Genomic DNA, 27,510 nt, shown 5'->3' with positions numbered 1-27,510 from the left:
ACCAGCAATGAGTGGTTGTTTCTTCACATTACATAGACACTGCCATCTAGAGGATGTGGTATGGAAGTGTGACACACGTATGGATACACAGCTATTTCATAAGACAAGCAAAGCTCTATTGAAATGATCATTTTCATTTATTCATATAATTGAAACAAACTGGTCAATTATAGTAGATTGGCAGCTTTGATGTCGCTGGTGGTCTTCTGTCATTTGGCTGAGGAAGAGAAAGCACACACATGTTACAGCCTCAATACCTTTAAGCACTGTACCTGCTTTGTGTTTTTACCTACAGTGGTACAGAGTTGCAGTAGTACAGAGTACTACGTGTACAAAAGTGTACTGAGTGTACAAAACGTTAGGAACACAAACTGACCGGGTGAAAGCTAGGATCCCTTATTGTCACTTGTTAAATCCAGTTCAATCCGTGTAGATGAAGGGGAGGAGACAGATTAAAGAAGGATTTTTAAGCCTTCTTGAGACATGGATTGTGTGACATACAGAGGGTGAATGAGAAAGACAAAAGATTTAAGTGCCTTTGAACAGGGTATGGTAGTAAGTGCCATCCGCAACGGTTTGAGTGTGTCAAGAACTGCAAAGCTCCTGGGTTTTTCACACTCAACAGATTCCAGTGTGTATCAAGCATGGTTCACCAACCAAAGGACATCCAGCCAACTGTGAGAAGCATTGGAGTCAACATGGGCCAGCATCCCTGTGGAACGCTTTTGACACCTTGTAGAGTCCATGCCCTGACAAATTGAGGCTGTTCTGAGGGATAAAGGGGGTACAACTCAATATTCGCAAGGTGTTCCAAATTATTTTTTAGACTCGGTGTCTATATTAAAATGGTCAAAAGAAAAGAAATGAAGTATTAAGACATTTAAGCTAGTCTAAACAAAAGTTCCAATTTAGTTTTTTGTAACTGGCTAAAGTTTGCACTTTTGGGACTATGCAATTGGTTCTGCCAGATAAGGAAATGTTTGCAAAAATATAAAAACTTAAACCTGAAATATCACATTTACAGAAGTAGTCAGACACAACTCAGTACTTTGTTGAAGCACCTTCAGCAGTGATTACAGCCTTGAGTCTTCTTGGGTATGACGCTACAAGCATGGCACACCTGTATTTGGGGAGTTTCACCCATTCTTCTCTGAAGATCCAGATATGTTCAATTGGGTTCAAGTCCAGACTCTGGCTGGGCCACTCAAGGACAATCACAGACTTGTCCCGAAGCCACTCTTGCGTTGTCTTGGCTGTGTGCTTAGGATCGTTGTCCTGTTAGAAGGTGAACCTTCGCCCCAGTCTGAGGTCCTGAGTGCTCTTGAACAGGTTTTCACCAAGGATCTCTCTGTACTTTGCTCCGTTCATCTTTCCCTCGATCCTGACTAGTCTCCCAGTCCCTGCCGCTGAAAAACATCCCCACACCATGATGCTGCCACCACCATGCTTCACCGCAGGGATGCTGGCAGGTTCTCTAGACGTGACACTTTGCATTCAGGCCAAATAGTTCAATCTTGGTTTCATCAGAACAGAGCATCTTGTTTCTCATGGTCTGAGAGTCTTCAGGTGCCTTTTGGCAAACTCCAAGCGGGCTGTCATGTGCCTTTTACTGAGGAGTGGCTTCCGTCTGGTGGAGTACTGCAGAGATGGTTGTCCTTCTAGAAGGTTCTCCCATCTCCCCAGAGGATCTCTGGAGCTCCATCAGAGTGACCATCTGGTTCTTGGTCACCTCTCTGACCAAGGCTCTTCTCCCCCAATTGCTCAGTTTAGCCCGGTGGCCAGCTCTAGGAAAAATCTTGGTGGTTCCAAACTTCTTCCATTTAAGAATTCGGCGTTCCGTCAACAGGACAGCTGTAAATCATTCTGCGCGTGATGTCAAGATCGCAGATTTTAGAGTAACAACAAATGTTGATACATAGAAGTGTCTTATATCGGCTGAAAGCTTAAATTCTTGTTAATATAACTGCACTGTCCAATTTACAGTAGCTATTACTGCGAAAAAATGCGATGCTATTGTTTGAGGAGAGCGCCTAACAACAAAAGTTTTTTCACCGCGATAGGTTTGATAAATTCACCTCTGAAGGTGAAATGTGTACTTACATTCTGAAATCTTGCTCTGATTTATCATCCAAAGGGTCCCAGAGATAACATGAAGTGTAGTTTTGTTAGATAAAATAATTTTTCATATCCTTAAAAGGTCCATATAGCATGCACGATCGATTTTGTATTCCCACTCGTTCAATTTGCAAAGAAAGGAATCTGTAAAAATCTCACCTTAAACGTTGTTTCAACGACTCAAATTACGTTTGTATCTATTCCTCAGAGATCCTAGAAGGTAACAAGACTTCACTATTTCATTAGGGGTGTAGTATATCCTATAGGACACCATATTTGGTCAGAGAGCGACGCCTTCATGGCACGCCGATGACGAGGGCGGCCATCACTTTAACGAGTGTATCTTTGTCAAATAAGCACCAATCGGGGTCAAATAAAGCTAGCTAGATAGCCAATGAGCTGGGCTTTACGGGAGTATCCGGAAACCATGTATTTGTTGTAAAATGTAGCTTCTAACCTTGTACGACAGCATGCCTTTTCATTTTGAACAAAAACTATAAGGATATTCAGAGTTATTAAGTTATGAAAACTGGTTGTTTTGCAAATGTTGAACTTATAATATGGCTACTAATACTTGTAAAGCTAAATCAAAGTCCAAGTATACAGATTTGACAATATTCTTGCAGAAAAATAGAATATGAATGTGAATGTCTCCTTCACGATTTGCCCAAATCTACCTGGGGAATTCACACTAAAGGTCACGAGGATCAGTCATACTCCAAATTATCCATCTGAAACTTTGCACATACACTGCTGCCATCTTGTGGACACTATCGGAATTACAACCAGAGTGACGGCTATAACCGTGACCTTTCTCTTGCATTTCAAAGATGGTGGTATAAAAACACTGGTTGTTTTTTTCATTGTATTTTCTTCTACCAGATCTATTGTGTTATATTCTCCTACATTCAATTCACATTTCCACAAACTTCAAAGTGTTTCCTTTCAAATGGCACCAAGAATATGCATATCCTTGCTTCAGAGCCTGAGCTACAGGCAGTTAGATTTGGGTATGTCATTTAGGAGAATTTTTTTTTTTAAATTTAAAAAAAAAAGGGGGCTATCCCTATTAAGAATGATGGAGGCCAATGTGTTCTAGGGGACGTTCAATGCTGCAGAAATGTTTTGATACCCTTCTCCAAATCTGTGCCTCGACACTTTCATGTCTCGGAGCCCTACGGACAATTCCTTCGACCTCATGGCTTGATTTTTGCTCTGACATGCACTGTCAACTGTGGGACCTTATAAAGACAGGTGTGTGCCTTTCCAAATCATGTCCAATCAATTGAATTTACCACAGGTGGACTCCAATCAAGTTGTGGAAACATCTCAAGGATGATCAATGGAAACAGGATGCACCTGAGCTCAATTTTGTGGCCTCATAGCAAAGGGTCTGAATACTTACGTAAATAAGGTATTTCTGTTTTCTAAAATCTAAAAACCTGTTTTTACTTTGTCATTATGGGGTATTGTGTGTAGATTGATGAGTAAAAAAAATATTTTATCAATTTTAGAATAAGGCTGTAACATAACAAAATGTGGAAAAATGGAAAGGGAATTTCAACTGAAATGTGTCTTTCGCATTTAACCCAACCCCTCTGAATCAGGTCAAGGTGTCTGAATACTTTCTGAATGCACTGTATATACACTACCATTCAAAAGTTTGGGGTCACTAAGAAATGTTCTTGTTGTCCATGAAAACATACATGAAATGAGTTGCAAAATAAATAGGAAATATAGTCAAGACGTTGACAAGTTATAAATAATGAGTTAATTGAAATCCTTCAAACTTTGCTTTCGTCAAAGAATCCTCCATTTGCAGAAATTACATCCTTGCAGACCTTTGGCATTCTAGTTGTTAATTTGTTGAGGTAATCTGGAGATTTCACCCCATGCTTCCTGAATCACCTCCCACAAGTTGGATTGGCTTGATGGGCACTTTTTACATACCATATAGTCAAGCTGCTCCCATAACAGCTCAATAGGGTTGAGATCCGGTGGCTGTCCTGGCTACTCCATTATAGACAGAATACCAGCTGACTGCTTCTTCCCTAAATAGTTATTGCATAGTTTGCAGCTGTGCTTTGGGTCATTGTCCTGTTGTAGGAGGAAATTGGCTCCAATTAAGCGCCGTCCACAGGGTATGGCATGGCGTTGCAAAATGGAGTGATAGCCTTCCTTCTTCAAGATCCCTTTTACTCTGTACAAGTCTCCCACTTTACCTCCACCAAAGCAACCCCAGACCATCACATTGCCTCCACCATGCTTGACAGGTGGCGTCAAGCACTTCTCCAGCATCTTTTCATTTTTTCTGTGTCTCACGAATGTTCTTCTTTGTGATCTGTAGACCTCAAACTTAGATTTGTCTGCCCATAACACTTTTTTCAAATCTTCCTCTATCCAGTGTCTGTGTTCTTTTGCCCATCTAAATCTTTTATTTTTATTGGCCAGTCTGAGATATGGCTTTTTCTTTGCATCTCTGCCTAGAAGGCCAGCATCCTGGAGTTGCCTCTTCACTGTTGACGTTGAGACTGGTGTTTTGCGGGTACTATTTAATGAAGCTGCCAGTTGAGAACTTCTGAGGTGTCTGTTTCTCAAACTAGATACTCTAATGTACTTGTCTTCTTGCTCTGTTGTGCACTGGGGCCTCCCACTCCTCTTTCGATTTTAGTTAGAGCCAGTTTGCACTGTTCTGTGAAGGGAGTAGTACACAGCGTTGCATGAGATCTTCAGTTTCTTGGCAATTTATTGCATGGAATAGCCTTCATTTCTCAGAACATGAATAGACTGACACGTTTTAGAAGAAAGGCCTTTGTTTCTGGCCATTTTGAGCCTGTAATCGAACCACAAATGCTGATGCTCCAGAGACTCTACTAGTCTAAAGAAGGCCAGTTTTATTGCTTTTTTAATCAGAACAACAGTTTTCAGCTGTGCTAACATAATTGCCGAAGGGTTTTCTAATGATCAATTAGCCTTTTAAAATTATAAACTGGATTAGCTAACACAACGTGCCATTGGAACACAGGAGTGATGATTGCTGATAATGGGCCTCTGTACGCCTATGTAGATATTCCATTAAAAAATCTGCCGTTTTCAGCTACAATAGTCATTTACAACATTAACAATGTCTACCCTGTATTTCTGATCAATTTGATGTTATTTTAATGGACAAAAGCTAGAGATGCTAGAGATGGCTATTTAACAGTCTGATGGCCTTGAGATAGAAGCTGTTTTTTAGTCTCTCGGTCCCAGCTTTGATGCACCTGTATTGATCTCGCCTTCTGGATGGTAGCGTTGTGAACAGGCCGTGGCTCGGGTGGTTTGATGTCCTTGATGATCTTTTTGGCCTTCCTGTGACATCGGGTGCTGTATGTGTCCTGGAGGGCAGGTAGGGTGTCACCCGGTGATGCATTGGGCAGACCGCACCACCCTCTGGAGAGCCCTGCGTTTGGTGCAGTTGCCATGCCGGACTGTGATACAGCCTCACAGGATTCTCTCAATTGTGCATCTGTAAAAGTTTGTGAGGGTCTTAGGGGCCAAGACAAATTTCTTCAGCCTCCTGAGGTTGAAAAGGCACTGTTGCGCCTTCTTCACCACACTGTCTGTGTGGGTGGACCATTTCAGATTGTCAGTGATGTGTACGCCGAGGAACTTGAGGCTTTTCACCTTCTCCTCTGCGGTCCCATCGATGTGGAGAGGGGCGTGCTCCCTCTGCTGTTTCCTGAAGTCCACAATCAGCTGATGATGTTGAGGGAGAGGTTATTTTCCTAGCACCACTCCGCCAGGGTCCTCACCTGTAGGCTGACTGGTCATTGTTGGTTATCAGGCCTAGTACTGTTGTGTCGTCTGCAAACATGATGGTTGAGTTGGAGGTGTGCGTGGCCACACAGTCATGGGTGAACAGGGAGTACAGGAGGGGGCTGAGCCCATTCCCTTGTGGGGCCCCTGTGTTGAGGATCAGCGAAGTGGAGGTGTTGTTTCCTACCTTCACCACCTGGGGGCGGCCCGTCAGGAAGCCCAGGACCCAATTGCACAGGGCGGGGGTTCAGACCCATGGCTACAAGCTTAATGATGAGCTTGGAAGGTACTATGGTGTTGAAGGCTGAGCTATAGTCAATGAACAGCATTCTTACATAGGTATTCCTCTTGTCCAGATGGGATATGGCAGTGCGTAGTGTGATGGCGATTGCATCATCTGTGGACCTATTGGGGTGGTATGCAAATTGAAGTGGGTCTAGGGTGTCAGGTAAGGTAGAGGTGATATGATCCTTAACTAGCCTCTCAAAGCACTTCATAATGACAGAAGTGAGTGCTACGGGGCAATAGTCCTTTAGTTCAGTTACCTTTGCTTTCTTGGATACAGGAAAAAAGGTGGACATTTTTAAGCAAGTGGGGACAGAAGACTGAGATAGAGAGAGATTGAATATGTATGTATACACTCCAGCCAGCTGGTCTGCACATACTCTGGGGACGCGGCTAGGTATGGTGTCTGGGCCGGCAGCCTTGCGAGGGTTAACACGCTTAAATGTCTTAGTCATGTCCGCCAAGGAGAACGAGAGCCCACAGTCTTTGGGAGCGGGCCGCGTCAGTGCCACTGTGTTATCCTCAAAGCGGGCAAAGAAGGTGTTTAGCCTGTCCGGGAGCAAGACATCAGTGTCCGCGACGTGGCTAGTTTTCCCTTTGTAATCTGTGATTGTAGTGACGTTTTGCCTGTTTGATTGCCTTACAGAGGGAATAACTACACTGTTTGCATTCAAGCATATTCCCAGTCACCTTGTCATGGTTAAATGCGGTGGTTCGCGCTTTCGGTTTTATGCGAATGCTGCCATCTCTCCACGGTTTCTGGTTTCGGTAGGTTTTAATAGTCATCGTGGGAACAACATCCCCTATACACTTCTTGATGAACTCAGCCACCGTGTCCGTGTATACATCAATGTTCTTCTCAGAGGCTACCCGGAACATATCCCAACCTGCAAGATCAAAACAATCTTGACGCATGGATTCCAGTTGGTCAGATCAGCGTTTAATAGACCTTAGCACGGGTACTTCCTGGTTGAGTTACTGCCTATAGGAAGGGAGGAGCAAAATGGAGTTGTGATCTGATTTGCCAAAGGGAGGGAGGGGGAGGGCCTTGCAGGCATCCTGGAAGGGGGAGTAACAGTGGTCGAGCGTTTTAGCACCGCGAGTACTACAGTCAGTGTGTTGATAGAATTTTGGAAGCGTTTTCCTCAAATTTGCTTTGTTAGAATCCCCAACTACAATAAATGCAGCCTCAGGATATGTGGTTTCCAGTTTTCACAAAATCCAGTTTAGTTCTTTGAGGGACGTTGTGGTATCGGCTTGAGGTGGAATATACACGGCTGTGACTATAACCGAAGCGAATTCTCTTGGGAGGTAATACGGTCGGCATTTGATTGTGAGGTATTCTAGGTTGGGTGAACAAAAGGACCAGTTTCTGTACGTTATCACAATCACAACATGAGTAGTTAATCACTCTTCTTCCCGGAGAGTTCTTTATTCCTGTCTGCACAATGTACTGAGAACCCGCTGGCGTCATGGAGCAGCCTCTGGGATAAGTTCAATTGCCCAGGGGGGTACCAACAAAGGATCCAATTTGGGAAAGTCGTATTCCTGGTTGTAATGCTGGTGAGTTACTGCCGCTCTGATATCCCAAAGTTTTTTCCGGCTGTATGTAGTAACACAAAAAACTTTCTGGGCTAATAATGCAAGAAATCAAATAAAAAATACTGCAAAGTTGCTTAGGAGCTAGAAGTAGATCTGCCATGTCTGTCGGGACTCTTTTCCAAGTTTAAAATTATAAACATTCAACATTGGCCATGCTGTCAATGAAGCATGATTTGTGCCGCTCTCAAAACAACTGTTAACTCGGAACCTTGAAAACTTGACTTCAGTGAGTTCAAGACAACTGGGAAGTCGGGAATAAATTAGCTTTGACTGGGAAAATACGTTTTGCACGGTCATCCAACTCGGAATTGTAAATCCAGCCTCCAGTTGTTTTGAAAGCACCATATATCCATAGAATGCCAGACTTTGATGACAAAATTTGCCTACGAAGGACCGCCGCGCCATCTTCCTGTTCAAGTGAGCACAGCACAACAAGTCCAAAAATGTATTGTACGCTGCTGCATAAATTATGTAATATGCCAGGGAGATATCTATACTGTAGCTAAGAAAGTAATACTAAGTGTATGTTGTGTAGTAAGATGTTAGTAACCCATGTGCCTCACCCTAGTAATTTGTTTGATTTAACCCCCTTTATTTATCCTACGGTTCTGACTTGGTACAGGGAGAACACTGAAAGAACGACCCATGTTTTGAATTCTGTCACTGTACATTTCAAAAGTGCAAACAAATAGTTATATCGACTACGTCCGTAGCTCGCTCATGAATGTCTTAATTGAAATGACGGATTGCCTCTTATCCACTTGTCATCCCCTTATGCCATAGTTTGTACATCTCAATTGTCATTAGAAACCACATTTGTTTAAGCATGTCAGCCATATCAGCTATGTTTTCTTAAAAGGCAGTAAATGAGGCTGATTGAACTGTTTCGCTGCCAGACAAGGCTCAGCTGATAGCCAGGTGTAGTGATGGTAAGATGTTGGGACAGGTTTGGGACAGCTTGTCACTGTTATCGTGGAATTCATTTATTGTTGAGTGTTGTGTTGTGTAATGGCTTTGCTGGCATGCATCCCATTTTTTTTGCCCCACCGAGATCTACATGCATGTAGCCTATTTGAAATTACGCTTGCTTCTTACATTCACCTTTTCATGTTAATTTAAATACTTTTCATTCAAATTCATATGGTTTGGTTTCAATACATAAAAACCAATTAGTAGGTCCAGGTAGTCACAAAAAATAGATGGGTGTTGGTTAAATTGTGATTTTAATGAATGTAGCCAATTTGGAGCGGGAGTTTTTTTTCTTCCTGTGAACACAGAAATGTTTTTAGCAGATTGTAGAAACGGACCCGGAGGCTTCATGAGCAATGGCATTTCCAACTGCTCAACTCCGCTCACTTGCTCTGCTGCCTACATGCCTACCTATACCTGGCTGAACCCCTTCCATCTCTCTCTCTCTCCCTCGATAGTTTGCTCTTTCTTTGCCGTGAAAGATGCGAGAGTTTGTGTTCTCGAAACAGACTATGGAAAATAGTTTCCCCCATTGCAAAAATACTGAAACGTAGGAGTCGATTGCTAGCGGAATCGAAGCTTGGCATATACAATGTTGAATTCCACCTTGTAGTGCAGTCTTGTTTAGGCCTCAGCTCAGGCACCCCCATCTGGCGTTGTGTAGACTTTAGTATTTCAGCACCTACTGTGCTTCTGTGGAAGTATTCCACAGCTGCTTTCACTTTGTCCACAGTGGGCTTCATCACCTTTAGAGCATCTCTTACAATCATGCTGATTGTGTGGTTAAGACATGGATGACGGGGCCTTTTTAAAAATGTCATGGCTTTGGTTGTGTTAGCTGCATTGTTGCTAACACAACAGACCACTTTTCCCTCTACTTGCAATTCTCTGGCCACTCTCAAAAGTTCCTCTGCCAAGTTCTCTGAGGTGTGTCTGTCGCTGAACTCAAAGACAGCTAGACATCGAAAAATCCTCAATGAAGTGACATGTAACCGACGTAAGAAGTGGTTACCCTTGATGTCCAGCAATCACTGGCAAGGCAAACTGCAGTAGCTTTTTGGACTCTTTCCCCCACTGAAGCCTGTGTACTCTCATACAGTTGTGGAATTAGTGATTTTGAAAGTGTTTTCCTGCTTGGAATTGTGTACATTGAATTTAGACTATTGCTATAATTTCAATTTGGCCTTGTTTTGCTACAGACATAGACTTTGGCATAAACTGGTCCATAGAAGACTGCGTTGCTGTGGGTCGCGGAGTAGGCCTACTTGACTGAGTGGATACATCTCCACGTGTGGAGGTGCTGGCTCCACCACTATCACTAGCATGCCCACTAGTTTCTTGAAGCTGCGCTACAGCTAGCTTCACAGTTGGGTGCACAGTTCGCATATGCCGGTGTAGGTTGTGAGTAGAACCGGCTTTATATGAGATTTGTTTTGGAAAATTCTACACTGTGATCTAACGTTGTCTACATGATTAAAATGCATCCAAATGCTACTGTGCTTCTGACTCATTTTCCAGCTGTTGTTTTCACAGCTGTTCTTCCTCTCTCTCCTCTGCTGCTAAGTGTTTGACTGTGAGTGAGTTGGCTCGGCCCTCCCTCACGCATCTTTGCTTCATTGGTTGACACTGCGTGTCTGATTGACAGGAACAACAGGTGAGGCTTTTAGTCTGAGCAGACAGTCAGAACGAACGTGTGTGCGCTTGAGCATTTAGGCCTGTATTATTTTATTTATTTTTTCATTCTTTGAATTAGTTAACTCTATTCATTTAAATGTTTTGATTATTCATATCTTTATTTTTTATAAATAGATTCGGCTCTTCTGATATGCGAGCCGGCTCCCAATGTTCACCTACAAGAGCCGGCTCTTAGAGCCGAGTCGTTCGCGAATTACCCAAGACTGTATTCAAGCAGTCTTATTAATGTTTATCCGTCTTCGTTGTTTCATTTCAAATATTGATTTAACAAACTTATCTTATTGGTGAGTTATTGTTTTCTTACTTAAAACTGAAAATGTTTTTCTATATAAAGACTCACTAGGCTACCTTTTTGTTTTTGGAAAATAAGTTGTGGGCACATTCTAAAATGGCGGGTTGGACTGGAAAGTTATCCTTTGTAGAGGTTACTGGCCTTATTTTATGAAGCACGTATCACTGACGTCGAAACAATGTAGTAATACTTCAACTATGTAACGTTAAGTAGAAGTGGTCCGAAAATATTAAGTAGAAAATGTAAAGCTGTTATCTGTCATTTGACAGAGTCATTTGACCAACCTACTGACCGGTCCCTTACAACAAAGATTGCAGTAAAAGTGCAGAAACTGCAGTCGACTGTGATAATTTGGACGCAGTAATTGCAAAATAACTGCAGTTATACTGCACTCTTACCGCAGTTACACTGCAAAATGACTGCAGTAAAAAAAAAAAACGGTGTTATTATGGACGCAGTATTCGCTGCTAACTTAGACTCTGACTGCAATCTTTTTTCGTAAGGGGTACAATAACAGTGCAAGTTAACGAACTCTATGCCAGGAAGAGATGTGAGGCATAAAAACCTCTTGACTCCAAAAATTGGCGAAAATAGGTGAAACTAGAACAGAAGTAAGTAAATGTTGCATAACAACAAGCAACCCACATGACACAACCCAAAATATGTCATATCTGCCTGGTATAGCTTGTGACGTTCTTAGCATGTACATAGGTTATGGGGTACACCCTGAGCAAATACCGGTCTCGGGTGAAACGTTTAAGTAATATTTAACCTGACCTACAGTATTCCGTAAGATATTCAAAGATAATACAGCTCTGCATCCTATGTGCTGTAACTCTCAAGAGGAGGCAACCTGACAAATGGTCAAAGGTCAGTTTTTGCACAGATAAAAGGGGATTGTTCAGATGCCCTGAAGTGAAATGTACTGGATGTCAAAACAAAAAATGCAATGTTAAGGCATCGACTAAATCAAATTGATGGCCTTGACATTACTGTGTTTGTTTTCAACTAAATCAAACTGATGGCTATGATATTACTGTGTTTGTTTCAGCTTGTCACCATGGCACACTCCCTTCCTGACCTCTTGGATGACCTGGAGCAAGATCAAAAGAGTTGCAGCAATGATCAGGTGCTGGAGCGAGAGAGGGAGATGAAAAGGAGGTGAGTTGTTGTACTCTGATGATACACCCACTGGAGAAGAGAATAACTGCATTTATACAAAATATTTAAATCTCACAATACACTATATTACCTATGACTAACCAAAATAAAAAAGTGGCACACAAACACGCATATAATTCTCTCTCTCTCACCCTCTCTATTATTCTCTGCAGTGAATTGAGGGCTGGTCAAGTCTGTCCAGTGTGTGAGCATGGGCTGAGAGACCCAGTCTCGTTTAACTGTGGACACAGAGTGTGCAGACAGTGCATCAGCAGCTTCAGGGACCAGTTTATGTCGTCTTAGGCCTAATATTATATGCCCACGGGGAGCAATTATGGTGCCTGTAACTTTATTTAGACATAACTTGTTTTAAAATTGTCTCATTTTATTAGAATTTGATTATAACTATTATCTGTCTTTTTTAGGTCTTATCAATATTGAATGTAATCTTGCTCATTGATAACATTTGGCATTTTCATGGCTCAGACAAAAAAAAGCTTTTTACAGTAGGCCTATGTCAGTGTGAATCAGAGGAGGCTGGTGGGAGGAGCTATTGGAGGATGGGCTCAATGTAACGGAATGGATGGAACGGTATCAAACACATTGTTCCATTAATTCCATTCCAGACAATAAAATGAGCCCTTCCTCCTATAGCTCCTCCCACCAGCCTCCTCTAGTGCAAATGCTATGTTTAACAATATATTTCCAAAATGAAGCCATGCAATTACTTAGAACAATGTGGACTCCAGACATGTTCAACATATTTATCAAATATGGGATAGGCCTACATTTTATTTCTGTAGGCTATTTAACAAACTAGGCTATAACGGACTAACATTCGAATTGGAGTTGATGACAACGCAATACATAAGACCGTAAATACACAACTTAATGCAACCACATATTTAGCCATGGAGCACGTTCTGGCACACCTACAACTTGTTTATTCATCAAAACCCAGCCCTTTCGCGCCACCGCCAGCTACTGCGACCATAAACCTATAGCGTATAAAATTACCATTGCATAAGGTTTGTTAAAATAGAGCCCGAATGTTAAAGGAAATATAAACATTTTATTTACATCATCCAGATGTGGCAAAGAAAACAACACATTTTCTTTAACATTCTGTGTTGTGTCCGTATTGTTTTACTGTTAATAAATGTAGCATGTTTTAGGTCATTTTTAGCCCTTGGTGGAGGTGCTGCTAGAAACCATATAAATGATTTTATTATTCATGAATACATCATTTATAACAGTATTTATGAATTGAAAAAAATACAGTTTATGAATAGCTTACTAACATGTTTAAATGTAGGAATAGCTTAATAAATGATGAATAAACTATTTACTAATCCATCAAATGTTTTATTACCAAGTGTTATCATAAAGTGCTACCCTTGTCATGTATTTGCGTGTGTGCAATTGTGGTTAGAACGCTCTCCCTTCCTCCCTCTCACTCTCTCTACAGTGAGTTGGGGGCATCCATAATGCCAGCCATCAGTGTCCGGAGGCCTAAAACACATCCTTTCTGAAGCGCACTGCCACACAAACTTGGACGCTTTATGGTGTTTCTCCCACATCCACTCAGAATGCATTTAAATCAACAAAAAATGAAACTTAATTGACTCTTCTTTTGTTTTCTTTTTTAGATGAAAACTACTGAAACAAGAAAGACATTTCAATGAACATTTTACCTTGTAGAGTAGCTAATGAGTAATAAGTCTCATAAGTATTCAGTTTGATGATTGTGATGATTGTAAGGTACGAGATTGAGGGCAACATTTTCATAGTGCAAAACATTGTGCAGATCGCAGAACTCATTAATCTTATTGTAATCTGGCAGTGTGATTTCATTTGAATTTTTTTTTTTTAAATGTGCCTTTGTAAAGAGGCAACTTTATGCATTGCTCAGTTTACTAAGCTCTAGTTAAATAATCGCCTCTTTCTAATGCACATTGTTAAAGAAATGTTCAAGGCAGATTATCCTACACTAGCAGTATTGGAAGACTGCTGGGTATATAAACAATATCAAAAGAGCGTATTTGGCCCAGTGATTGGGAAAAGGGTAGATGAATATGGACTCTGGGACCTTGATATAGGGCCATCTGTGGCAATAGGAAATGTGCCACCATGGTTTTATACAAAGCCATATGTTAATCTTAGCCTGATCAAAGAAAATAAACAGTGGTTTGAAGAAAATATAGGAACAACAGTGGATCAATATATTGGTAACCAGTTTTATTCTTGCTTGGCAGTGTACACAGATGGTTCCAAGGAGTCCACGAATGGGAAGACTGGAGCGGGTGTATTCCTGAGTTCAATGTTAATCCATGCAACAAATGATTTATCTCTATATGCAACAGAAATGGTTGCTATAATTGTTGGATTGCAGTGGCTAGAGGAGGGGCAACCAAGAAGAATAGTAATATGTTCAGGTTCTACATAAGTTTTGTGCAGTTTAAGATCTGGGAAATTAGAACGTGAGGATTTATGGATAGAAATAATGACGATGTTGTTAGGGTTAACAAGAAATGCGATAGAGGTTCAGTTTTGTTGGATTCCTGCTCATACAGGAGTCAATGGGAATGATATAGTAGATAAAATAGCAAAGAAAGCAGTGAAAAATTATTTTGTGGATATAGGCCTACAGGTGCAATTAGGGAGAGAAGAGTAAAACATTCATATCAAACACTTGGATTGCTGTCAGAGGCAATGGGATGCAAGTGGTAAAGGGGAGACAGTTTTATAGAACAAGGAAATCTGTGCAAGAGAAACGGGGATGGGATTTGGGTGGGGGGATGGAAGTAAAGGTTTGTAGGGCTTTATTTGATTTGGTTAGAAACACAGGGTTAGATAAGAGAATATCGATGTATTGGGAGGCTGTGACCGGTCTCACACTCCAGTACAGTAGGTGGCGGTGTATGCACCTTTCAGTTGGCTGCAATCCTCCAATACAATTTAAAGAAGAAACCTTTCCAAGTAAATCACAAGGCAATATTAAAACAAGGTTAACATTATTTTCTGCACTTTGCACAATGCTTTTGCACTACGGAAATGTCACCCCGAAAGATTTATCTTTATTTATTTTTGGCTTTTATATTCCTTTTCCTTGCAGTGGATGATGTGATGCAGAGAGTTAAAGAGGAGCATAAAGCCAGTCGGAAGGAGAAGTTTCAATTTGTTTTCGAGGGAAACACAGTATGAAACTCCTCTCGAACGGATCTACACCAAGCTCTATATCACAGGGGGAGAAAGTCAAGGGGTGAATGATGAACATGAAGTGTGGCAGATTGAGAAAAGATCCAGGAGTAAAAAAGCAACAGACACTCCAATCAACTGCAATGACATCTTCAAACCCTTACCTGGAAAAGACCGACCCATTAGAACTGTAATGACCAAAGGCATCGCTGGAATCGGAAAAACGGTCTCTGTGCATAAGTTCATCCTAGACTGGGCAGAAGGAAAAGCCAATCAGGATGTGGAGTTCGTCTTTGTTCTTCCTTTCCGTGAGATGAATTTGATCAAAGATGACCAGTACAGTCTTTCTGAACTTCTGAATGACTTCCACCCTGAACTTGCAGAGATAGAAGACACAAAGACATTTGCTGCTTGTAAAGTTCTGTTCATCTGTGATGGTCTGGATGAAAGCTAACTTGAATTGGATTTTCATAAAAACAAGAGGTTGACTGACGTTACAAAGACCTCATCAGTGGATTTGTTGCTTACAAACATTATCAACGGGAATCTTTTTCCCAAAGCTCTCCTCTGGATAACATCACGACCAGCTACAGCCAATCAGATTCCCCGTAAGTGCATCAACCAGGTGACCGAAGTACGGGGTTTCAATGACCCACAGAAAGAGGAATATTTTGGGAAAAGAATAAGTAATGAGAACCTTGCCAGCACAATAATCTCACACCTTACAACATCAAGGAGTTGCTACGTCATGTGCCACATACCAGTCTTCTGTTGGATTTCTGCCCAAGTCCTTGTACAAATGATGATGACAAATGAGATTGGAGATATCCCAACAACTCTGGCTGAGATGTACACTCACTTTCTACTCATTCAGACAAACCTGGCAAATGAAAAGTATCAGGGGCAAAATGAGGCAGCTGCAAAGAAGATCTTGGAATCAAGTAAAGACTTCATTCTAAAACTGGTGAGGCTAGCATTTGAGCACCTGAACAAAGGCAATCTCATGTTCTACGAGAAGGACCTGAATGAGTATGGCATTGATGTCAGTGAAGCTGCATTGTACTGTGGGTTGTGCACAGAAATCTTTAAAGAAGAGTCTGTGTTGTACAAAAAGAAGGTCTATTGCTTTGTGCATCTGAGTATCCAGGAGTTCTTTGCTGCTCTGTACGTGTTCCACTGCTGTGTGACAAAGAACGTCAAGGAGCTGGAGCCTTTCCTGAAAAATGAGCCAAAAGAATGCCCCTTGGATGAGCTTTCCTTGCACGGGCTTCTGCAGATGATAGTTGTTAAAGCCTTGCAGAGTAAGAATGAACACCTGGACCTGTTTCTCCGATTCCTTGTTGGCATCTCACTGGAGGCTACTCAGAAACTCTTACAAGGCCTCCTGCCACAAAGTGAGAATAGCTGTGAGTCTGTTGAGAAAATTAGGAAATATTTTAGGGATCAGGATGTTTTATTAGGGGATTACTCACCCGAAAGATTCATCAAACTTCTCTGAGATGACTGACTGAGATGAAAGACAATGAAAGATGAAAGACAATTCAGTACAAGAATACATTCTAAAGTACCTTAAGTCAGAAAATAGATCCGAAACAGAACTGTCGGCGCCACATTGCTCAGCACTGACTTATATGCTTCAAATGTCAGAGGTGCTGGATGAGTTGGACATAAATAATTACAACACGGGTATCACAGGTCATATGAGACTGCTTCCAGTTGTGAGAAACTGCAGAAAGGCAATGCAAGTATTAATGCAGAATTCACACATACCACATCATTATAAATAAGTATTTATCCAATTTTTATGATGTGCAACTTGTTCAGATTTGTATTATCATAAATTGACATTTTTGCAATGCTGAGGTCCTTTTTTTTATACCTTTTTAGTTAGAAGCACTGGGATTTCATTTCTCAATGGCTTACCTGGAAAATCCAAATAATTCACAATACAGTGGTTAAGAGACCCTGACGTAACATAACATCGCAGGTTATATGAGTTGTATTTTCTCTATTCTTGCAGATTGTCTGGCATTGTACTCACAAGTCAGTGCTTTGAATTGCTGGCCTCCATTCTCCAGTTTGCAGACTCACCCCTGAGAGACCTGGACCTGAGTAATATTGCGTTTCATGACAAAGAGCTGTTATTCTTTGCTGGATTGAAACCTCCAGACTGTAAACTGGAAACACTAAGGTCAGTTATTTTGGAGAGGTCCAGATAAGATATCATGATAACAACCCAAAGAGTGACTAACAAACTGTTCAACAAAGTTTCAAATTGTCACCCTGAGAGCATGTTTTGAGAAATCAAACAGTAATGGGCACGCACAGTAATGAAAGCATGTCATTAAATGTGTACATGCTTTGTATTCATGTTCACTTCACACAGATGCTTTCTTTGTTTAAATAAATCAATAATAGAGTAAGACGACCTGTTTTTAATCACTTGATGTCTCTTTCTTTGTAGACTCTCAAGATGTAAATTCACAGAAACGTCTTGTACGTCTTTGACTTTGAACAAAATGTGGGAAAAGTCAAGGGGTCTGAATACTTTCCGAAGGAACCGTATAGTCTAAGGCCTTCTCTGAAGGCTTTCAAGACCCTGCACTCAACCTCCAGCAGTCTGGTTGTAAAATCATGACCTCTCGCTGCAGTCTGTCATTCTGCAGCGTCACAGAGGAAGGCTGTGCTTCTCTGGCTTCTGCTCTGAGGTCTAACCCTTCCCATCTGAGAGAGGTGGACCTGAGATTCAATCACCTAGGAGACTCAGGAGTGAAGCTGCTCTCTGCTAGACTGGCAGATCCACACTGTAGACTGGATAAACTCAAGTATGCTAACTGTGCAAAACTTGTCTTGGGTCCCACTCTCTCCAGATTTCTATCAAATATTACCTATAATTACAGTAGATTTGAAATAGATTTCCTTCCAAAACAGTGTCATTAAGTAAAAAGTTGCTTTTCTATATACCCCTGCCTGACTTGTTCATCATCAACAGAATGGTTCTGGGCATATACCAGTCATTATAAACATTCATGACAAGTAAACAGCTGTGCAGCTTTCTACAGCTACTGAATATAATGAAGCATCTACGACTTTTGTAATGATATACTTTGTGCACCAGTCTTGTAACCACTGCCATAACTGACTGTTTGAGGAATCACTGCATTTCTCTTGTTGGTCTGAGAACAGACCGGTCCTGATATTGTGTTGCTTCATTGCTGCTCTACATACTGTAGTAAACGGCAACATCCGGGACTCAAACCAGGGTCTCCCAGCCCGTAGGCAAACCTGTAAACAACTACTCTAATAGGGTTAACCCAGTTGAGGTAGATTCGAATGAGTCTAATACCTAGGCAAGTGTCCTTACACCACAGGCGGTGTCCGTCACTAACCATTATTTTGCCTCTCCTACAGTTTGAACCAAAATGAAGAGTTGTGGTTTAAACCGGAGCTGCTTAAGAAGTGTAAGTGTCTTTGCTAATGATATTGCAATTCAATACAACTGCTATTGACCCGCTGGTTATGATAAGATTCTCTCTCCTTTGACTTCTCTTGCTTGTCCAGATGCCACTGAAGTCACGCTGGACCCAAACACAGCAAACAAATATATCTCACTGATTGGAGAAAACAGAACGCTGACATGGGTGGATGAAGAACAGACAATCCTGATGACCCACAGAGATTTGAGGAAATGCCACAGGTGCTGTGTAGAGAGCCTCTGACCAAACGGCATTACTGGGAGGCAGATTTGATTGGGAATTGTGACATAGGAGTGGCATATAAATGTATTAGGAGGTGGGGAAAGGCAACAGATTGTAAGCTGGGAGCCAATGACAGGTCTTGGTGTATGTTCTTCGAAGAAAATAACCATTACCTTGCCCGCCACAATAATAAAGAGAATCATATTTACCCAACCACCAGACCCGATCCCCAGAGAGTAGGGAGTGTATCTGGACTGGCCAGATGGCACTCTGTCCTTCTACAGTGTCTCCTCTGACACCATGACCCACCTGTACACATTCCAGGCCACATTCACTGAGCCCCTCTACCCAGCTTTTGGGGTAATGGACTCATCCGTGTCCCTTGTGGTTACCAGTAGTCCAGTGCCAGCTGAAAATCCTGCATAGTCTTGGATAAGGTACAATTCCTTATGTTGGAGGGTATTTTGTTTCACAGCCTTTTCTATTACATTTTCATGACTGAATTTGAATGATGGAAAAGTTGAAGGGGCATTATTTTTTCCATCATTGACAGTTAGCTTGTAACTTTGGGTTTAAAATAAAGAACAACTAATGGTAGTTGTTGCAGTCATAGAAACGTAATGAATGAAATGGTAATTTGGTGGTGTAAAGTTCTTTCATATGACAGTGACAAGGGTTTTAATTTGCCTATGATTTGGCCATGTCTGTTTGTAAATAAATATTTGTGTTATCTCATAGCATATGCACAGTGTAAAGCACTAGCTAACTTTTCTGCCTGTTTGTCAAAATGCATATTAAGATTTTTTTGTAATGGATTAAAAGACACTTGCTTCTATTTGAATTATCCCCTTGATTTCAAGTGTTGACAATCAGTAGACAGTGTTAGAATCGCAGAATCTTTAGCTCCCACTAACCCAACCCAGTGTTGGCATGGTGCTGAAATTCAACAGTTTTTGTGCATGCAGCATGACACACACAAACTGCAGGAGCAAACATCGCTGTCAGTGCATTCGGAAAGTATTCAGACCCTATCACTTTCCACATTTTGTTACATTACCATCTTATTCTAAAATTGATTAAATAAAACATTTTCCTCATCAATCTACACACAATACCTGATAATGACAAAGCGAAAACATGTTTTTTGAAATTTTAGCACAGAAATACCTTATTTACATAAGTATTCAGACCCTTTGCTATGAGACTTGAAATTTAGCTCAGGTGCATCCTTTTTCCATTGATCATCCTTGAGATGTTTCTACAACTTGATTGGAGTCCAGCTGTGGTAAATTCAATAAATTGGACATGATTTGGAAAGGCACACACCTGTCTATATAAGGTGCCGGAGTTGACAGTGCATGTCAGAGCAAACCAAGCCACCAGGTCAAAGGAATTGTCTCTAGAGCTGCGAAACAGGATGTGTCGAGGCACAGATCTGGGGAAGGGTACCAAAAAATGTCTGCAGCATTGAAGGTCCCCAAGAACACAGTGGCTTCATCATTGTTAAATGAAAAAAATTGGAACCAAACTGAGCAATAGTGGGAGAAGGGCCTTGGTCAGGGAGATGACCAAGAAACCAATGGTCACTCTGACAAAGCTCCATCTCTGCAGCACTCCACCCTTCAGGCCAGACAGAAGCCACTCAGTAAAAGGCACATGACCGCCCACTTGGAGTTTGCCAAAAGGCACCTAAAGGACTCTGCGACCATGAGAAACAATATTTTCTGGTCTGATTGTCAAAGACTCCAGTCACCCAAGTCATAGACTGTTGTCTTTGCTATCGCACGGCAAGCAATACCGGAGCGCCAAGTCTAGGTCCAAAAGGCTCCTTAACAGCTTCTACCCCCAAGCCTTAAGACTGCTTGAACAATTAATCAAATGGCCTACCAGACTATTTGCATTGACCCCACCCTCCATTGTTTTTACACTGCTGCTACTCACTGTTTATTATCTATGCATAGTCACATAACCCCTACCTACATGTACAAATTACCTCGAGTAACCTGTACCCCTGCACATTGACTCGATAGTGGTACCCCCTGTATATTGCCTCAGTATTGTTATTTTATTGTGTTACTTTTCTAATATTTTATTTTTTACTTTAGTTTATTTTGTAAATATTTTCTTGACTCGTCTTAAAACTGCATTGTTGGTTAAGGGCTTGTAAGTAAGCATTTCACGGTAAGGTCTATTCGGTGCATGTGACAAATAAAATTTGATTTGATGAAACCAAGATTGAACTCTTTGGCCTGAATGCCAAGCGTCACATCTGGAGGAAACCTGGCACCATCCCTACGGTGAAGCATGGTGGTAGCAGCATCATGCTGTGAGGATGTTTTCAGGGGCAGGGACTGGGACTAGTCAGGATCGAGGGAAAGATGAACGGAGAAAAGAAGAGAGAGAGCCTTGATGAAAACCTGTTCCAGAGCGCTCAGGACCTCAGACTGGGGCAAAGTTTCACCTTCCAACAGCACAACGACCCTAAGCACACAGCCAATACAGCGCAAGAGTGGCTTTGGGACAAGTCTCTGAATGTCGAGTCACCCAGCTAGAGCCCAGACTTGAACCTGATCAAATTTCTCTGGGAGACCTGAAAATAGGTGTGCAGCGACGCTCCCCATCCAACCTGACAGAGCTTGAGAGGACCTGCAGAGAATGAGAGAAACTCCCCAAATACAGGTGTGCCAAGCTTGTAGCATCATACCCAAGAAGACTCAGGGCTGTAATGGCTGCCAAAGGTGCTTCAACAAAGTACTGAGTAAAGGGTCTGAATACTTATGTAAATGTGATATGTTTTTTTATTTTTAATACATTTGCAAAAATGTCCAAAAAACGTTTTTTTGCTTTGTCATTATGGGGTATTGCGTGTAGATTGATGAGACAAAAAAAAACGATTTAATCAATTTTAGAATAAGGCTGTAATGTAACAAAATGTAGAAAAAGTCAAGGGGATCTGAATACTTTTCGAATCCACTGTACCTGGAAGTCTGTAGTGTCTGGAATAAACAGGGTATATTGGACGACATGGAAGCCAGTAATCAGAATGGTTAGTACATTTAGTACACTTAGGCTATACTACATTATATAAAGACCCATTGCAGTCATGCATAAAGCCCATGGTAAGCCTCGCAGCATCGCAACCACAGACCGTATATATAAATCCCAACTCATCATTCATCAATCAACAAGTTGTGCCCGACATTATGTTAAATTCATTAAATCTCGCGATACAAAGTCGACCCCACGGTACTTCAGTCATGTGGCTGCGTGTTGGAAAGCAAGTGAAGTCTTTCTACAGTCGAGCAGCAGAGAAAAGGACACGTACAGCGTGTCGCAGCTGATATTTTGCAATCATGGTAATATTTTGATATTTTTGCACGACATTTGGATGTTTAACCATTTAAACACCAACAAATAACTACTATTCGTGGATACACATGCTTAGGAAAATAAGATGTTCGTGGCAAAACTGCCATTTTCAACGCTGAACTAGCTAAGCTAACTAGCTAACGTATTTGGCATATGGATTCAATTTCAGGGTGGGAAGTTGACGAGTTAGCAAGTTAAGTGATTGCATAATGTGTCGTAGTAAAACATGTAAATATTGTATGCAGTAATTACTAGTTAACTACAGTAGATAACGTTAACTAGTGTTTCCAGCAGAGAGGTGGGCAAATGTTGGCAGCCTCGATGGTAGGCCTCTGTCTCAGTGAAAATTCTGATTTTGCGAAAGGAAATCGTGACTATCACTTAATGAACATATTAAGCAAATAGATAACGAACACACGTTTATGAACATTTGTAATACACGGTAAGCATCTAATTTAGTTCCCTTTGCAAGGTGCGTAATGTTACTGCGTGTTGGTTCCATTACAACACGTGGTTTGGCGCTCGTCTTGGTAAAGCATTTGGCACGGAAGTTCAACTAGGCTCACGTTACGTTTTGGGAAATACTATCAATTACCTGTATCATATCACATCGACTGTGTCGTCCACTTGTGAAATTATTATTCTTGCCTAACATTGTTTAATTTGACCACTTGCAGTAATTTTACGCACCACGTGGATATTTCCATCATGGCTGCATACACGCGTGCAGCAGCGCTTTATCGCCCACGCCCGGTGTTTAAACAAGTTAACGCATTTCGCTACCTACATTGTGATTTAATAATTTGGTTTCAGTCGCTTTGTTTTTTTCTCTCCACGGTAGTTAATATGTAGTTAGTAGTTTTAATAACCTGATGCGTATCTCTTCCACAGGTGCTGTTGCATGTGCTGTTCGAACATGCAGCAGGGTATGCGCTCTTCGTTGTTAAGGAGGTGGAAGAGATTGGTATGCTTTTGCCTCAGGTACGAATAAACAATTAATCCACAAATAACATTTGACGCAGGTATACCCATATTCCTTGACGGTTGGGGAGTTAATCTTTACTCCCAATCCCCAGGTTGAAGACTGCGTTCTAAACATTGGGAAATTCAATGGCATGGTGAGCCTAGCTGCTTTCTTCCCGTTCAAGTCGGCCCAGGCTGCTCTAGATAATATTAATGCCATATCAGAAGGTGAGTTGGTGGCTTTATTTCATTTACTCAATTGTAATCCAAGCTCAGGTGTAATGATGTTAAATAAAATCTGTCAATCCACTGAATGACTGTGCTGACACCAATCATCAAACCTGAACTTCTGGGCCTGGTTAATTAATTATACCAGGTGGCATTAGCCAATGTGTATGTTAACACACCCACAACTAATAATACTCTTATTTGTAGTCTATTATAATAAAAAAATGTACTTGTTTCAGGTGTGGTCCATGCTGACCTAAAGCTATTCCTAGAGACTAACCTGCCAATAGGGGGTAAGAAGAAGGCAATGCTGGGGGTAGGCGATGCCAAGATAGGAGGAGCTCTGCAAGAGGAGCTGGGCTTGGCCATCCAGACTGGAGGAGTGGTGGCAGAGATATTGAGAGGTGAGGACTCAACTAGGCTACAGTACAAGTTATTGTGTGGTCATCTTTTAGGATGACCAGTGTGTAGCTGGGGATGCCTGGCCTGTGGTGATGTCAAGATAATCAATCCCTGACCCTCGTGATGGTTTATACTGAAAATCTGAACGGCCGCCAATGACTCAGGTTGTGAAAATACCACCCTTGTGCATACTCACTGTCACTTACTGTTCTCACCTGAAGGTGTGCGTCTTCACTTCCACTCCCTGGTGAAGGGGCTGACAGCCCAGGCTGCCTCCAAGGCCCAGCTAGGGCTGGGCCACAGTTACTCCAGGGCCAAGGTCAAGTTCAATGTCAACAGGTCCGACAACATGATCATCCAGTCCATTGCCCTTCTGGATCAGCTGGACAAGGACATCAACACCTTCTCCATGCGTGTGCGGTAGGTACAGCTGCTTTGATTACCAAGTCTCCCTCAAAGGAGATGTGGTACATAGTAGTAGACCCAACAACCATCCACTTACATACTTGCTAACGGGACCAAATGATGTTTATACCAAATCTGTCAATCCCCTGAACTCTTCATGTTGAGTCTTCCATCGGTGCTGACGGTCCCTCAGTATAAATGTCAATTATGCCTTCGACCTGGTGGTTTTGACTGTCCAAAAATTCCCAACTTCTGCTCCCTCGTTCCCCTTCTGGTTTATAGTGAGTGGTATGGCTACCATTTCCCGGAGCTGATCAAGATAGTGACGGACAACTCTACATACTGCAAGATGGCCCAGCTGATTGGCAACCGCAAGGAGCTGAGCGAGGAAAGTCTGGAGAGCATGGAAGAGGTGGTAATGGACAGTGCCAAGGCCCAGTCCATCCTGGAGGCCTCACGTAGCTCCATGGGTCAGTAGCCATGTCCCACACTGTCTGTTATACGCAGGTATTATAAAAGGCCCCTTTTTTGCCCATCTAGGACCTTTAGGTGTCCTATATGACCAACACAGAGGGGTAGAGTATTATAGTTCTCTCATAAACCTGTAGTGAAGGCTCAAATCCTTCCTGCGGATCCTGTCGGGAGATACAAAATGTATATTTCAAACTTTCCTGTGGAGGTGTTTGTACAATGAACGCCTGTGTCCCTGGTATCAACGTTGCCGCTCGGCCTTTTCCCTTCCCGTGGCTTTTTGTAGGCATGGACATCTCTCCCATTGACCTGATCAACATTGAGAGGTTCTCCAACCGTGTGGTCTCACTGGCTGCCTACAGGCTGGAGCTCCAGGAGTATCTCCACTCCAAGATGGGCCAGGTGGCCCCCAACTTGGCTGCACTCATAGGAGATGTGGTATGTAGTGACCTTACAACTGTCCACTTGACACTAACGGGACCAAATGATGTTTATACCAAATCTGTCAATCCCCTGAACTCTTCATGTTGAGTCTTCCATCGGTGCTGATTGTCCCTGACACCTCTGCCACCAGTGACATGTTCACCGGCCAACCTCTGACATGTCGTCTCTTCCCCTCACCCTCTAGGTGGGAGCACGCCTGATCTCCCACGCCGGCAGTTTAACCAACCTGGCCAAGTACCCAGCTTCAACTGTGCAGATCCTGGGTGCTGAGAAGGCCCTGTTCAGGTACTGGGGCACCCCCTCCCTGCTGGGGAAACTGGCGGCTGCTGTGATGGCAGGGCTGGGGCGGAGCAGAGAAGAGTGACCGGGGGTGACCCCCTCGGAGTGATCTCTCTCCGTTACGCACCCCCACAGTCTGAGCAGCCGCCCAGGGCACTAAGAGGTAGATTACTTGGCACTTTGTTCTAGTCTTGGGCCACGATAAAGAGGTTATGGCTGCACGGCTGTACTTTCATTGTTAAAATTAGGAAATGTCATGGCAACTAATACAAATTATTGAGTAATCAACACTTACCTGTTGGGGAAACATTTGTTACCATAGCGAAGTTAACTGGTAACCCAACAGCCATTCCCCGCACACAGGGCTCTGAAGACTCGTGGCAACACCCCCAAGTATGGCCTCATCTTCCACTCAACCTTCATTGGTCGTGCTGCTGCCAAGAACAAAGGGCGTATCTCCCGTTACCTGGCCAATAAGTGCACAATCGCCTCAAGAATCGATGCCTTTTCTGGTGAGTGGTGGATGGTGTTTAACCCATGAGCGCAGGGTGGCCTAGTAAAAGGTTGTCTCAGGGCCTGTTCATTATGACCCGCCTGGCATTATTTGCGATGATGTTCTTATTTTTCGTCAACAGTAATCCACCTCCGGGTGTATGATGGTGATGAGTTAAATACTGAGCAAAGCCTAGGTCTTGAGTATATTTTCTGGTGCCCCCTGCTGGCAAACAGTGTTATTGAATTTCTTTCCAATCTGACAGATGTGCCCACCTGTGTGTTTGGTGACAAATTGCGTGACCAGGTGGAGGAGCGCCTTTCGTTCTACGAGACGGGAGAGGCGCCTCGCAAGAACCTTGACGTCATGAAAGAGGCTGTGATACAGGTGCGCTGACATTGAAATGGGTTCTGTTTTGTGAGCGTTATTTTAGTACTTTCCTCATAGATGTTTAGCTTATTTGCTGTGAGTGATGACAACACTTTCCCTGACTCAAATGTGGAGGGTTTACTGATTTAATGAGCCTGACACTGCACTAAAGCACATCTCCACTGCTTCTAGCAGCCCTAAGTGGCTAGTCTCCTAGAAGTATAACCATGCTGTTTTGCTTACCCCCTCCTAGGCCGGAGAGGTGGCAGCTGAGATAAAGATCAAATTGGCGAAAAAGGAGAAGAAACGCAGGAAGCGGGAGAAGAAGCTGGCAGCCCTCTCCACTGGTGACGGCGAAGAGGAAGTGGGTGATGCCAATGGCGAGGCAGAGGTAATTATTGCTTCAGCTGTCCAGTCTAACTGAAGGCATGTTTTGATTTGAGATTTGACCCTTCCACATGGTTCTGTCTCAGTGTACAGCATGCTAAACTAACTTGACTCCGAACCATTGGCTGGTCCCCTACAGTGGCCCAAATCACTGAAGTGAGTCGGACATTATAACTCCATATGGGAATGAGCGTAGGCCATGGAGTAATTATGAAACTTCCTAATGTAATGATCTATGTCTTTAGGCGACTGAGAACGGTGAGGAAAAGAAGAAGAAAAAGAAGCAGGTAGCGGTTCAAATGGAGGAAGAGGCTCCAGCAGCAGAGAACGGAGAAACACCGGCCAAGAAGAAAAAGAAAAGAAAGAGTGAGGCAATGGAGGTGGAGCCAGTGGCTGAGGCTCCAGAAACCCCCCAGTCGGAGAAGAAAAAGAAAAGGAAGAAAAAAGACTGAATAGCAGATTTGGCCTTTTTTTTTTTTTTTTAGTTCTGTACAGTTTTGTTGCCATCTTATTTTTAGCTTTGTACTTGAGGTTGTAAGCCAACTGACTTGTAATTAAGTTTCTCAATTTGGTTCTTTCCGCTCCCTAGCCTCAAAGTACTACACGGCAGGTGAATATTCAGCTCAGTGCGTTGATGTTAATGTAGTAATCATCACACTTGTATGTAAATACTATCATGGACACTTTCTATCAAATGTTCAATATAAATGTGCTTTGAACCATTTTTCAAGTAAATATTATAAATGACCCGCCTGTTGTCTCTGAAATAATTCCACGTGTGGCTAGAATTGCAGCCAGTTTGATATAAAAGGGGATCATTATTCAAAGTTGTCTAAACCAGTTTGTCAACTCATCCCTATCAATCTGAATTGTTGGAAACTGGTGAA

General features: G+C 42.3%; 1 protein-coding gene, 2 non-coding genes and 2 pseudogenes across 4 annotated transcripts; all 5 read left to right on the top strand.

The window, feature by feature from the left end:
- The first annotated feature begins 11,812 nt into the window (after window positions 1-11,812).
- Window positions 11,813-19,629, top strand: LOC129842018 (stonustoxin subunit alpha-like; annotated as a pseudogene).
- On the top strand, window positions 14,669-16,638 carry LOC129842009 (protein NLRC3-like; annotated as a pseudogene).
- Window positions 19,630-22,060: 2,431 nt separating the features above from the next.
- LOC129841994 (nucleolar protein 56-like) lies at window positions 22,061-27,370 on the top strand. Of its 2 annotated transcripts, XR_008757445.1 has the most exons (13): window positions 22,061-22,169; window positions 23,074-23,163; window positions 23,259-23,373; window positions 23,613-23,777; window positions 23,997-24,195; window positions 24,463-24,650; window positions 24,938-25,089; window positions 25,280-25,380; window positions 25,738-25,886; window positions 26,133-26,254; window positions 26,490-26,627; window positions 26,710-26,779; window positions 26,869-27,003. XR_008757445.1 is itself a non-coding variant. In XM_055910374.1 (12 exons), exons 1-12 carry the CDS (start codon window positions 22,167-22,169, stop codon window positions 27,073-27,075), a joined length of 1,629 nt encoding a protein of 542 aa, XP_055766349.1. In that variant the 5' UTR covers window positions 22,061-22,166; the 3' UTR covers window positions 27,076-27,370. The 2 variants fall into 2 exon arrangements, 1 of the variants encoding a protein (XP_055766349.1); XM_055910374.1 differs by lacking the exon at window positions 26,710-26,779 and having other exon boundaries at window positions 26,869-27,370.
- Window positions 24,709-24,833, top strand: LOC129851614 (small nucleolar RNA SNORA26). The gene has a single exon (XR_008758990.1). It is a non-coding gene; the product is annotated as a small nucleolar RNA SNORA26 (small nucleolar RNA).
- On the top strand, window positions 26,332-26,398 carry LOC129851605 (small nucleolar RNA SNORD57). The gene has a single exon (XR_008758981.1). It is a non-coding gene; the product is annotated as a small nucleolar RNA SNORD57 (small nucleolar RNA).
- Window positions 27,371-27,510: the final 140 nt, after the last annotated feature.

The sequence above is a fragment of the Salvelinus fontinalis genome, chromosome 3, assembly GCF_029448725.1.
Source record: "Salvelinus fontinalis isolate EN_2023a chromosome 3, ASM2944872v1, whole genome shotgun sequence".
Taxonomy (NCBI): Eukaryota; Metazoa; Chordata; class Actinopteri; order Salmoniformes; family Salmonidae; genus Salvelinus; species Salvelinus fontinalis.
Note: the sequence above shows the minus strand (reverse complement) of the source record. Positions and strands in the feature narration are given on the sequence as shown.

Bases quoted from the DNA above. Each gene is read 5' to 3' on its own strand.
- LOC129841994 (XM_055910374.1), top strand. The intron at 23,374-23,612 runs GTGAGTTGGTGG...TACTTGTTTCAG, and splicing joins TATTAATGCCATATCAGAAG to GTGTGGTCCATGCTGACCTA. The intron at 24,196-24,462 runs GTAGGTACAGCT...TCTGGTTTATAG, and splicing joins ACCTTCTCCATGCGTGTGCG to TGAGTGGTATGGCTACCATT.